This window comes from Piliocolobus tephrosceles, chromosome 5 (assembly GCF_002776525.5).
Source record: "Piliocolobus tephrosceles isolate RC106 chromosome 5, ASM277652v3, whole genome shotgun sequence".
NCBI lineage: Eukaryota > Metazoa > Chordata > Mammalia > Primates > Cercopithecidae > Piliocolobus > Piliocolobus tephrosceles.
The window spans coordinates 1338045-1353030 of record NC_045438.1 but is presented as its reverse complement, the minus strand read 5'-3'; the positions used below and the strand labels follow the sequence as shown (position 1 = coordinate 1353030).

Here is a 14986-nt window from a genome sequence, read left to right as displayed (position 1 = left end):
TGAATAAGAGTTAAAACAGCTGGTATTTCTCTTTTGTCTTAACTACCCGTGCTAGAGATAAACTCAGAACTACATACACATTTAGTTCTTGTGTTTAAACTGAACATCATTCCAGTCTGCTGCTTTCTTAATTTGTTGTGCAAATTAAGAGTTTATATTAAACTGTGCAGTCCACAGTTTATATTAAATATTCTCTATTATTCAATCAATGTTAAATATATACTTAGAATAGATATTTTATAAATATCTGGGGGGATAAAACATAGTTTAACTGCTCACTTCATACTCAAACTTTGGAGAACTATGTTTAATTTCCAAGCCATAAATATATAACATTATTCTCTGGAAATATTCCTCCAACAACTAACAATATAAAAACTTTTCTCCATTTCCCATTTTAAATTTTGTAACAAATGACACAAATACGAAAACTATAAAGCATTGCTGATAAAGTACACAATACTTTTAAATTACAGTTTTCAGGAAATCTAGCTTACACTGACATTAGAACTTTTTTCTCAGCACTTCTTTTTACTTTATTCAGAATAAGTAATGTTAATTTAAAAAATGATTTCAGAAAACAAATGCACAAGTAGATAACTGAATACAAATAAACTTGTTTGCTAATTTAGAAAACATAGCTGTTCCCTTAAAACAAAATTTCTTTAGGAGTCACTAAATTTACTTGCATGCATTTAAAAGTGATTCAAAATAATAATGTTGATTAAAAAATCAATAAAATTTCTAAAAAATATAGCAATATGTCATACTTAGGTAAAAACTGGTAAAACCAAGCAAATTGCTACATAGGTAGAGGTAGTGTTCTAATTTTGCTCACCAAAACTGTTTAGACAGTTTCAAAAAAAAAGCAAAGAAAAAAAAGCGATGCTTAGTAGTGCCTCAGATTTTAATTTGTGTTCTCTTAAGTTTCTCAGAAAGCAGCGAACTTCTGGAATTAGCATTATGTTTCCTACATATGCCAATACTCATCTTTAAGAACCACAGATTCTATGAATATAATTTTCATACATAAGAAAACCCAAAATGGAAAGAATGTACTTACCCTCTCCACTGATTATATCAGGTTTGGTTTTCATCATTTTGCAAAATTGTCTTCGGCAGTTTACTATCCATTCAGTTTGTTTATCAGATATTTTGAGGTATAATAAAAGCTTGCCAAGATCATTGTCTAATCAGAAAGATAACATTATATTATTATAATAAGACATGCTAGATATACTGAAAAATTATTAATGCTAACTATGCAAACAGTTGAAAATTCCATATGGAATACATACGGCTTTCAAAGGAAAACAGATATTCTTCTGTAATGACATCTTATACCATTGTTTGTTTGTTACATGTATTAAAAGTTCACAACAATGAATTACTGAATTATTAAAAGCTCATACAATGGATTGTGATTTATAACCATAATTCTTGAATAGCCTTTTTCTTATATGAATATGGCTCATTACTGAGTATCTGTTTTAATAGACAGCATGAACCTTAAAATTTCATTATGTAGACTGACAGGAACACTAAACTCATTCCTCATGTACTTTCAGATACAATTTTTTATTTACTTCTTTAAAAGCAAAAAAAAAGTGTAAAAAATTTTTAGTCAATCATTTAGTTATTCATCTTGGAAAATATCTGTTGATGAAGGGGTTAAAATATGCTGTTCTGGCATCTTGATTATTTAAATTGAAGACACTTGAAAAACAGCAAGTGCAAGATCACGTTGACCTTCCTGGTGTTTCTCTAGGAAGAAAATGAAATTCTCATGTGAAAGACACTCTCTATACCAGAAGAAAAGACCACATATTTACCTTCAAGGATGAGAAGTTGAGACCAGAGAGTACTTTGCAAACCTTATTAAAATGACTTATCTTTTAAGTCTCCCACATAATTTAGCCACATTTTCACAGTTTATTATTCTTTGTTCAACTCAGTATACAGGTAACTGCTTCTTTGAGTCTTCATTTCCCTATGAGAACTCTCATGCCACATAAAACTTGTATTATGCTTTTCTCCTGTTAATCTGTTATTTCAATTTAATTATCAGATCCTGCTGGGACCCAAAGGGGATGGAGGTAAAGATTTTCTGCATATACACTGAAGATAATGAATAGGGCTAAAGAAAGTATTTATTGCTAAAATATAACTTTTCTTCTAAGTGAACTCATGAATACATAGCAGATTCCATTTAATTACATAGCTTTAAAGGTACTTATAACCATGCGATTTTATTTTTAAAAAATCAATGAATAATATAGTAAATCAACAATTAAGTGTCGTTAAAAAATATGCATATGTATTCATATAGACATATACATATGTAAAAATTCAAAGGAGACAAAAGAGGCAAAGATGTTCTCTTATTTTCTAGAATAAAATGGGAGAATCAGCAGCCAAATTAATTCATAGCTTGTTCTTTACCACTTCTCTTGAAAGAGATTTTGGGGATAAAAATAGAACAAGAACCCTTTGAAATTATAGGGTTAAAGGTTTAATTGTTTCTGCTCTAAATTAGGGTATGGGAACATTAACACTACAAAATCATCTACCTAAGCTTTATTTTAGGTTAATTAATCCCACTAGGAAGACACCAGTGGTCAACCTGATACTTGAGAGGGTTTCAGCTAACAATGTCTTACTTTTTTCTTAAAAAAGAAAATTACAATGATGAAAGCAAGTCTTTATTCTTCCAGGTTTTAAAAATCAAATAAGCTTTCCAGCATAATACAACTATTTAAATTTAACTTTTCAGCCCAATTTTTATAAAATTCCATTTACTACATACAGAAGTCCTCCTATGTGGATAAAGACAATATCACTGCCCTCATGAAATGCACATGTCATATATATGCATGTACATGTGTGTATACACATACAAACAAACAGATAATAATATTGTCATCAAGGCATGTCACTCCTGTGATCTAAAATGTCAGTGTTATTTAGCCCTAAGAAACTGCTAACGTATTACTGCATGGTCCTCATAATTATCATATATAAAATCACGATTTTTGTAAATATTTCCCTATTTGACATTTAGGTCAGAAAAAGCCTTTTTATATCAAAACTACACACATACTCTCTCATACAAACACATGAATACACAGATACATACACCAAACACATGTGGACTCACATAAATACATAAAGCAAAAAGTTGTTTTGTTGAAAGCATATGTAATTCTGATATTCAGCACTAATCTATTGTCTTTGAATACCAAGACTACAATGACACATTTCACAAATAGCCTCAATCAGAAGCAATAACTAGAGAAAAATTATCAAGCATTAAATCAAAAGAGAAAATGATTCTTTTTAATAAAAACACTTAAAACTATAAACTCATAAAATTTCAACACAGCTAGTAATTTTATTGAAAATTATGTTATGGTTAACAAAAAATTTTTAATGTTAAATGTATCTTGACAAGAATTAGGTAAAGACTTAATTCAACATTATTGAAATTGAATTTTTATTGTTTTCATTTAAAATATCCACATTACATATTCCCAAGAATAAAATACCTAGAGCCTAATAAGAAACACTAGTGACACATGATTGCAAAGACAATGCAGTTTTTTCATCTTTGTTTCCTCCTCTATTTTATTTTCTACTCATGTGTAACTCCATCTTTTATCTCCTTCAAACAAAGGATGTTACTACCTCCTTCAGAGGACATCCATATAGCCCTTTCATAGGCTATCTGCTATTTATAAGTCTGTTTTCTTTTTACTCCTCCCTCCTCTTGCTCTCCATTCTCTCTCCTTTCACACTTGCTATTCTGTTTTGCTTTCTCATCATCTCATTCTAAGGAAAAGAACACAAGGCATTATAATTGTAAACAGCACCGAGGCAGCATATGTGGTATGCGCCTGAATCTACCAGTTGGTAGACAGCCTGAAGGACCCAGTTTAGATAGCTGGAAATTGGATTTGAGGCAATAAAGAAATGCTGAGCTGAAAACAGGCTGACTAAAAGACTGTTAGAGAGACAGCTGTGTACCCTGCATTGTAATTCAGCCATAGACAGACAGAGACAATCAAAGGCCTCTCCTGACTCTTCTTGCTAGAAAAAGCGCAAAAATAACCTAAAGACTGGCTAAATTAAAAGTGCAGCCTACAAGTAGGCTAGCCCACGACCTTCTATTCCTTCTTCCAGATTTACTTATCAACCATTCCTCTTGACTTATGCAGAATGAGTAAGGAAGTCCAGGGAGAGGCCAATGGTACTACTCTAGCAAAGGCCCTTTGATATGGAGACATGAGGTAAGGGAAAATGAAAGCTCCTCCATAATAGATATTTTAGGCATATGACAATTCTAAATTAGTGGCTGTGAGTATAATATGAATAATACATAGAATTCCATATTTCCCAAAATTTATACATGGAACATTTCTATATTTATAATCAGGGAAAAAAGAATATTTTAAAAAGTTTTGCCTCTGGCCATGATGGAGGAACTAGGAATAGACTTGCCTTCTGCTGTAAACAACCAGACTGGATAAAATATATCAAACAACTGTTTTCAGATATTAGCCAATGGGCAGTGCAGGACTGTAATGTTTGAGAAAAGAGAAACCAATCAGGTGAGCTTTATGATTGTTCACTATCTTCCTGGAGGTTTTGTTGAATTAAGGAGACAGATGTCAGATTTCAAAGAGATTAAAGAGGCTAACATTTGTGGATTAGAATACTGGAGAGAAAGAGCTCTAGCAAACTGGTTAACTATTTGTCAAGTTGGCTGCTGATTGATCAGCTGTGGAGACTAAGGGTGAAATTTCACAAGGCTGAGCAAGCAACAGCTGGGGGCTATAAACTGAGTAATTTCCAGAGCATACCTAGAGTTACAAGATGTCCAAGTTCCAAACAGAGTGGAGAGTACTAGTTAATTACCTGGGTTTTCCACAGAGGTCCCAGAAAGGTCATATCTTGGTAACAGGTAAAATTAGTCATAAAGCAAGGCAATTATACATCCACCCTAACAAAAAAATGGAAGTACTGAAAGTAAAGTTGATCCACAAGTAACTTAGCTGCCCGCCAAAAAAATGTCCACCACTCCTTAAAGAAAGACAATAAAATCTAGCACTCAGTGTAAATAAGGTCTAATGCCCTCAAAGACTCCACTAACATGAAGAAAAAGGAAGAATGTGACTCACAACTTGAAGATACATCAACTAACAGATTAACAGATACAGATTCACCAAAGACTGAAATTAAAAGGACATAAGAGCAATTATTCTTAGGGATTTAAAGAAAATACAAACCAAAAGTAGATGTTTAAACAAACTGTAGTTTTTCAATACTGCCATCTCAGTAAAAAGAGACAATTGAATGGGACATGCAACAACCTGAGTCAATCTCAAAACCATTATGCTAAGAGAAAGGAAACAGGTACAAAGAATGTATTCTATGTAATTCTATTTGTATGAAATGCTGGAACAGGAAAAACTAATCTTACAGCAGTGGTTCTCAAGTGGACATGGTTTTGCTCCCCAGGGAACACTTGGCAATTTCTATAGACATTTCTGATTTGTCACAACTGAGAAGAGACAGGGAGAGTTTTATTGGCATGAAGTGAATTGGAGCCAGGGATGCTGCTAAAAAATCCTACAATGCACAGGACAATCCCCCCGGCAAAGGAAAGCAAATTACCCAAAACATTAATAGTGCTAAGATTGAGAAGCCCTAACTTATAGTAAAGAAAAAAATTAATGGTAGCATACAAATGGGTGGAGAGAAGCTGACTGCAAAAGACAAAGGGAATTAATGTGGGATCATGAAAAAATGTTCTACATTTGATTATGGTGGTGGTTATCTGTGTATAAATATTTCTAAACATTCAAACTCCTTTCTTAAAACAGACGCATTCTGTTGTATACAGAAATTTTATTATATACACATGTGTATGGAAACAAGTATGTGTATAACTAAAAGTTACTTAAGTGTTTGAAATTAAGCATACTAGTACGTTACTAAAATATGAGCAGTTATAGTTCATAATTTGTTATGAAGTCTATATCAGAACTCACTGAGCTTTAACTAAAAGTATATGAATGTGTAAAATGATTCACTTACAAGAACTCTAATGACTATACTATGGTAAAGTGTTTTAAAGTATGTATTTTAAAACTCCTCATTAATGTGTCCTGATATGAGGTTCTGACTGTTTCCTGAGTGAAATACAGGCTCCTGTAATGAAATGAACATTCACTTATTAGGACTAAATAAGAAAGCAATTTATACTTTCTAGGTGATTAAATATAATAATCCCTTTTAAATTCACAATGCTTTATTTTTATAGCAACCATGTCTACATTCCTCTAAGAGTGCAGTATTATTTCTAGAGACAGAGTATAATAAATGATGTCTCAGTATATCCATTCTATATCCAGTTATGATAGAGTCACCATGGAAAACTACCAGTTTGTTTTCCCAAGAAAGGCTTGAAGTATCTAAATGAGTAAGGTAGAGAAAGAAACAGTCTTCTTCTCTATATTCTTTAAGACCACTATGATTTATAGACAACTATTAAAATTTGGAAGAAAGTAAAAAAAAAAAAAAAAAAAAAAACTAATCTGTCCTTACCACCACTGAGGAAAAGGAAAACAAAAAAGAAAACATCAAGTTTCAAGTTTAAAAAATCGATTAATGATAGTTGAAAATATTTCAAAAACTCTGAAATTCTTTGTTAGGGTAAGTATTATAATCTTTTCATATTTGGGGATATTATATAATTATTTTCTCAGGTCATATAGGAACAAAGATTATATTAAAAATGTAAGATTATTATAGATAATGTAGAAAGAGAGACTATACAGAAAGAACATCTGTACAGTTCTTTCATTTCAAGGGGAGGAAAACAGTAAGGTCAATATAAATAGAAAGGAAAGCATGCAATGTACACAGAAAACGTTTAATAATTTCTTTCTAGGATGTCAGTCACTAATTTTGAGTGCCTACTTATAACTGACATTTCAAAAGGGAGAAAAAGTAAAATAAAGACTTCATAAACTAGCAAGAGATTCCTAGGCTTAATTTTGATAGCCAACCTTGTATTATCCTGAAGTTTATTTTTGTATTTCTACTTACCTTCTCTTCCTCCATTTAGATTGATGCAGTCAGTATTTCACTGTATTACTATAATAAGCAAGGAAAACCTTGGAGTGGTCTCTGAGAAGTAATTCTACAGAAAACTAATACAAGGAATTTAGGTATCATTCCATCTATAAATTTGGGAGTATCCAAATTCTGACAAGTCTCTATTTTGTGTGAACAGCTATGGATTAAGGTATGTCATCTATATCTTACATACAGCATTCCTTATTTTGGATTTATCATCCCACTTTTGCTTTTCATTAATATTTGATAACTAAGCATTTACTACAGGAGAAATTGGTGGAAATAAACAAATGAAGAATTAGTCTTCCCTTGTCATCCTACTGCACCTACACTAGTAGAAGATCTATTTTCTCTACTATAGATAGGTGTTTCAAATATGACAGTACAAATACATGAAAACTAAGTTTGACTTATCAAAAGAAAATACTTATTCTGATTTTCTAGTCATTTTAATAGCTGCAGCTCAAGATTTACTACAGAGGGGAAAATCCATAATCTCAGTCATACTACCAGCTTCCTTAGTTCATAGGTTGATGTTAAATAAAAGTCAATTACCTTTATCTGCAGAAAATAAACCTTAATTCCAAGGTTAGAAACAATAAGAAAAGAAAAAAGCATGAGAAAATGTCTGACTTGACATAAAGGCCTAGATAAATATTTGATAAAAGACTATATCAACAACAAGTATTTATAGACTAACTATATGTGTAAGACAGAATACAAAAGGCTTTTAAAATAAGCACACACAATACCTATCATCACGTTATAGTACACTTAATATAGTACCATATTATTTTTCAAAGAATTTTTACTTATGCCTAGGGGATTCTATTTTATTGGGGGAGAATTAGTAATCCTAAATTTTACATAATTCATCACACTTGCAAAGGCAATCCAATCCAGTCATTTGTTAAACAGGCAATTTTCATTATTTTATCAAAATGCAATTGTAATTACAGTCCATCTCATTCTCCCCTTTTCTCTCTTAAAAAGCTTATTTCCACATACTATGTAGGTAATATTCCAATTTTAAATCTTTACTATTAGAATTAGAGAATGGATTGTCATCAATTTGTAAATGAAATGGCAATAAATTCATCAGGGACATGAACAGAGACTTAATTTCTGAAAAGGCAGAAAGTATCAGCAAGAATCAACAGCAGTGAATAAGGATACATATCCAATAAGAACAAGAAAAATTGTTAAACGAAATCAGTATAGATTAATGAAAACTATCTTGTTAAATTAAGGATATTGTTCTAGTGAAAAAAATAGACATTTGTAGTTAAGAAGGCTACATTTCAACATCTTTTAATGGAAAAAGAAACAATATCAGCATAAGACGATAAAATATGTAGGCATCCTAAGATTATAATTATAAAACCCAAGAGCTTTTTTACTCACTCACTGAACACTGCATAGCTCCAGAGACACAGAATATGGCATTCTTGTTCTTTGGCCCCATCACTAATTTAGAAATGTTATCTATCATTAGTTTTGTTATTAACCAAAACACACTGCAATAATTTTCTAACTGTTCTATAAATGGTATTTTGCAACGATAAAATATTCAAAATAAACTTTATAAATAGTAATACCTACAAAAGGAAAACTTTTTCCATTCCCCAAAATATTAATGCATTAACATTGCCAGGGGTTTGTATTTTCACTTGTCTACTTTTATAAAGTGCCAAAACTATGCAAAAAATATAGATGCAATATAGTGACTTAGCCTCATGGTCTTTACCTAAGAGCATAATATGATTTTCAAGGACATTGACTCATACATAGAACCCAATGATTTAAGACATATTTTATACTGAATTCACTCAGAGCTGAAAATTTACAAATGATGAAAAACAAGTTCTAACTAGAATTCGCTTCTACTTTATATAATATAAACCTCTCCCCACCCTGATTTCATTTAATTTGTAGTAAAAAAAAAAAAAGTTACTTTGGGTTGGGGCAAAGAAAAATATACTATAGAGGGATATTTATATCTTACATATTATTAACTTTAAAATGATCTGTTTTCTCACAGAGGAATAATATCATCTGAAACTATCTGGCTAAAAGTATTGGAATGATCTGACTATAAAGATTTTAATATTACTTGGTATATTACATTAAAAGGAATGATTATAACCATATAACTTACTCTTTTATATAGTATTTGAAAGGGAATGTTTTACCAGGCAGAAAATCAGTTTCCTATCAGATAAGCAGAAATGTGATGGAGGAAGCAGTCAAGTAAGATACTGAAGCTATAAAAGACTAAATTTGAAGTAATCACAGACTAAAAGGCTGTACATTTTTTAGTTTTTTTTTTCAACTGTGAAAAAACAGGAAGTAATGCTAACAATGCACACCTTTTATGTGCCATAAAAATGTAAAGTACCACTTGCTAAGTGATGAAATAACTATAATAGAGGTGTCTACTTCACGAATAATATATACGCAAGTCTAATTCAAGAAGCTTTCTAACTGTAAACTTTTGCATACTCAAGAACATGAGTCAAATCAGAGGTTATTCCAAATATGAGTAAAATTTCCTAAATTTATTTAGATTAGCCTGAACAAAAGTTTTAACGTTCAGTGACAAAGTCAAAGAGACAGCTTGATAATGGAAAAATACAGGAGAAAGAAGTCCAACATTGATTCACTCTTTCATTCAATAAATATTTATGTACTGCCTACTACCTAAGGGAACAGCATCTTTGCTTCATAGAAATTACATTTTAGGGTAGTAGACAATAAATAAATACATAAGCTCACTGTAAGGTATAAATACTCTTAGAGAAATAAACAAAGGTCCAGAGAGATAAATAAGTAAGAGAAGAAATATATTTTAGGTAAAGTGGAGGTAACTTCTCTGAAGAAGTGACATTTAGACTAAGTTCAAAAGGTTTAAACAGGACTACCAATGGGAAGAGTAGGAATTAGTATTCCAGGAAAAGGGAGTATCAGGAGCAAAGGATCAGAGGCATAAGCCTAATGTCTATAAGAAACTTGTGTCTAGAATAAAGAAAGTGCTCTTACAACACAATTATTAAAAGACAACGAAATTAAAAATGGCCAAAGTGATGGAACAGTCACTTCTCAAAGGAAGATACCAAATGGCCAATGAGCACATGAAAAGTCATCAGCAAAATACAAATCAAAATCACAGTGAGATACCACTTCATAGCCACTGGAATAGTTAGATCAAAAGGCCAGATGAAGAGATATAGAAAATAATTTATGTCAGCTGCTCTAATGATTAAACATAGATTATCATATAATCCAGCAATTCCATTCTAGGTGTACTGAAGAGAAATGAAATGCATGTTCACACAGAAACATAGGCATGAATGTGTAGGAGTTTGGTCAGGGTGGTGGGAAAAGTTGTAAAAACAAAAGTTATAGGACAGATACAGATTTTCTTAAAAAGCCAGAGGTTTTGCAAAAGCCTTAGGAAAAGGTTATGGCTAAAGGCAGCCTAATCCTCTTACCTTTAGCTAATAGCAAAAAGCAAATAACAAGGGAATGTAGAGGAGTTTATCTAGGCAGCCTGTTTACTTATATTGTCCTAAAACCAACCTTTGATCATTCATGCACAAGACTGCTCTCTACTCGAGGGGTCAACAATGTTTATTACCCACAGATTGTGTTTGCTCCAAGCCTTTGTCATTAAATCTGTACTAAATAAATGCAAGCATTGCCAGCTTTAGGGGGGCTGCAAACTCTTTTGACCCCTAGTGCTGACAGTCTCCTAGCCCGCTCTTTCACTGGATACCTTTATCTAAGTACTCCTTTCATCTGTCACTCAGCCAGTGTCTGCAGGACAGACTCGGCATGAATGTTTATGCATAAGATCAGAGAAAGGCAATCTAATGCCAAGTGGCATGACTGCCAGTAACCTTGCGAGTCAGCACCACACTTTGGATGCACTATTGGTCTCATTAGTAGCACTAGAAACATACAAAAAATGACCAGAAAAATTACTTTCCTCTTTAAAGTTAGCAGCCTCAACTGAGTTAACTATACATCCAAAAGTTTTCTTGATAAAGATAGAAATTCCACAGTAGTAAGACATATAGGATATAGATGTAATTTAGACTGCTGATTATTTTATAGGTCATCCTGAATAAACATTATAAAAGTATTTTTAAGTGATGAAATGCATATAGGAAGCTAGATGGGAAAATAAGAACAACAAACATCTCATCTTCTTGAGATGTGTCTCTGTGATGCTTTCAATGATTGGAGTATGCTATCCAACTCTTCAAGTGACTTTTAATTTTCTACATGAAAGTTCTGAATCTCCCATACTCCTCTGAGAAAGAAGTCCTCATTCTGAGCATGTTGAAATGCAACATAGTAAAGTGGACCGGCCAATGGGGTAGTAACTCCTGGGAAATCCAATTTTAGCTCAGAAAAACAAAAACAAAAGAAATTGAATTACCATTTTACTACCTTCCTGTTCCATATGGAAGGGCATTATAAGGCAATCTCCAGTAGTTCACCTTAAAAGCTCCTAACATTCTAACTGGTATTTGCTTTTGACCATAGTATGACTCTTCTTTTCCATCCAATCTGCTTGCCTCTTTTTTGTCTTTTGCAGAGGCAGTAAGTTATAACACTAGTACATATAACTGATGCTTGTATTACAATACTAGCTATAACATTAGTACTATAAGTTATAACACTAGTACATATTATACTACATATCTACACCCTCAGGTAACAGAGAAATGATATTCTAAGTAGAAATTAGTTCTACCATATGGAAGTGAATGTTTTTGCGTATGATGATCTATACATATACTCATATACATGTATTCAAGTGTACATATACACACATATGTATACATATATATACACAGAGAATGTATAGATCAATAGCTTTTAAATGGTCACTTACATTATAATATGGTCATCCTAAAAATGTTCATAAAGAAAAACAGTTGAACCAAATGATGTCTCAAAAGTCTTATTTATAGATGAAGAAGAATCATCTAACACTTAACACTGATGCCAATGAGCTAACAAGAGGCAATTTAACAGATGAGATGCTAACTGTAGCAAACAGAATAAATCTAGAAGCTGGGAGACAAATGAAGAGGATGTCACCATGTGCACACAACTGAAGTGATTTTTTTTCCCACAACAATAAAATTATATCCCAAAATTGTGCAGTGCAAATGATGACTAAACTAACACCTTACAAAATCTGTGAATCATCACATGTGAATCACAAAACAAGAATGGAAAGTAGATGACTCTTGCTGTTAAAATAACTTTGGTGTCTTAAATATTACTACCTTAAGCATAGTATTCTTAAAAGTGCACTATTAATGTTTAGCTTTATTTAACAGTATTTAACCAGACACATACCTGTTAGAAACACATTTAGCACTATTTTTTTTCTTTCATTGAGTTCACAGAGAAAGCATCACTATACTCACCTAGGTACAAAATGAAGCTGGACATACTTCTGACTTTCCCATTTTCTGCTAAGAGTATATGGTGAGTGACACAGATATCAGCAATATCAGAATGAGATACAGTCATTATGAATTGACTAAATCTCTGTAAAAATCTCTTCCCAGGCTATCTATTGCTGCCTAGATCATACTCTCTTCCTTAACAAGAACCACAATAATATCAGGATCACTCTTATTACAAGGAAGTATCAGGTACTAGTTTTAAATTGGGAATGTCCTATTCAAACACTTCTGCTTTAGAAACAAACAGAAAGAAAGTCAGAGTTCCTGTCCAGTATGGTGGGAAAACAAGCAATTAAACAAGGCTTAAGATAGTACTACACTCCCTAAAACAGAGCATATGCCAGTAAAGATGTTACAAATGTGTTGGGCCTTGTAAGCTACAGGGAAGTCATTGAAGGATTTCGATTAGCAAAGTAATATGATCTAACCCATGTTTCAGCAGCATCCTCTGGCTGCTGTGTTGAGAACAGACTAAACACTTGGCAGGACACTGCAACAGGTAAGAGATGAGAGTGGTAGTAGAAGAGTGAGAGCGGTTTCATTTTAGACATGGAGAGTCAAGATCTGCTGACAGATGCGATGGAGGGTATAAAGACAGAGACAGGCTCATGAATGCCGTTAGGTTTATTGTCCGAAGAACTGGAAGCAAACAGTTGCCATTTCTGAAAGGGGAGAAAATGCCGTAGGAACAAATTTTGGGGGAGTATTAAAAAGATATATATATTCAACTTACTAGGACAAATGTCAAGGAGACAATTTAATATATGAGATACAAGTTCAAGGCAAAGATAGGTAATAGAGATACTAAATCTGAGAGCCATCAGCATATTGGACAGTATTTCAGTCATGAGATCCTCACAACAGTAATGTAGCTAGAAAAAAAAAAGAAGACAACTGAGAACTGAGTATGGAGCATTCCAAAGTTTAAATGTTAGAGAATTTGAAAGATCCAACAAATGAGACAAAAGAAGAATTCATCAGAGATGCAGGAGGAAAACCAAACAAGAGTATTTTCTGGAAGTCAAATGAAGAAATTGTTTCAAAAAAGAGGGCAGGTTTGAGTGATACTGCCAGGTGATGAGGACTGAGATCCGACCAGTAGGCTGAGTGCTGGTGGAGTATTAGGGTGAAAGCCTGAATAGCTTAAAGTGGGTCCCTGACAGAATGGAAAGAGAGTAACGGGAATACTCAGATAACTCCTTCAAGGAATTCTGAAGTAAAAGGAAGGCCAGAAGTGAGATTTTAGTGAGGGGAAAGTATGTCCAAGAGAAGATATTTTAAATATAAGAGAATAAACACCATGCTTGTTGGCATATGGAAAAGATCAAGTAAAGATGCCCCAAGCCAAAAAATGATAATAAAGAGGAAGTTCAGGCTTTAAAAAGAGAGAAATCCTATTATTTGTGACGACACGGATGAACCTTGAGTACACTGCGTTTGGTAAAATAACCTAGGTACAGAAAGACAAACACTCTATAATCTCACTTATGTATAAACTGAAAAATTTAAACTCATAGAAACGGGGCATAGATTGGTTACCAGAAGCTGGAGGGCAGGGTGCTGGGGGAGATGGTCAGATGATACAAAATTTCAGTGACAGGAAAGGAATATGTTTTAAGATGTCTATTGTACAACATGGTGACTATGTTATTAACAACGTATTATATATGTGAAAATTGCCAAGAAAGCAATTTGAAATATTATCATCAGAAAAATAAGCACGTGAGACCATGCATATGTTAACTGGTTGAATTTAGCCATTCCACAATGTACACATACTTCAAAACATGTTGTACCTGATACATATGTAGAATACTTGTCAGTTAAAAAATAAAATAATTTTAAAAATTGCAGTGGTAAAAATCAGGTTCACTCAGGAGACTGATGATAATACAGTAGTCCCTGTTCAAGGAGATCTACCTGAATAGGATTCAATAACAACCAGAAAAGGGTTAACGGGTTAATGGTCTGTATAAAGTTGAATGAAGAGTGATACTAAATGACTGATTTGGAGAGGTTAAAGAGTAGACACAGGGCAAGTAGAACAGACAGGTGTGGAGGCTCTAGCTGGAGAGAGAAAACAGTTTAAAACCTTGAAAGTAAACAAAGCTGGGTAGGCAAGATCAAAAGTGAGGTAATGCTAGTTGAAGACTGATGTGAAGGATGGATGCCTTCCATCACACTATGCTATAGATGCTAAAAACCAACTGCATTACAGGGTTCTCCAAGAAACAGAACCAATAGAATTTGTATATATATAGAAGGAGATTTATTATAAGTCACTGGCTCATGTGATTATAGAGGCTGGTGTGTCCAGAATCTACAGTGCTGGCCAGTAGTCTGGAGATGCAGAAAAA

At 32.9% G+C, this 14986-nt stretch overlaps 1 protein-coding gene across 1 annotated transcript in view; it reads right to left on the bottom strand.

Moving 5' to 3' along the window:
• TBC1D32 (TBC1 domain family member 32) overlaps window positions 1-14986 on the bottom strand; it is a 213391-nt gene that overhangs the window by 47519 nt on the left and 150886 nt on the right. The window contains exon 27 of the mRNA XM_026456419.1: window positions 1064-1189. Within this exon, the coding sequence (XP_026312204.1) occupies window positions 1064-1189 (126 nt within the window). The remainder of the gene's footprint in view (window positions 1-1063; window positions 1190-14986) is intronic.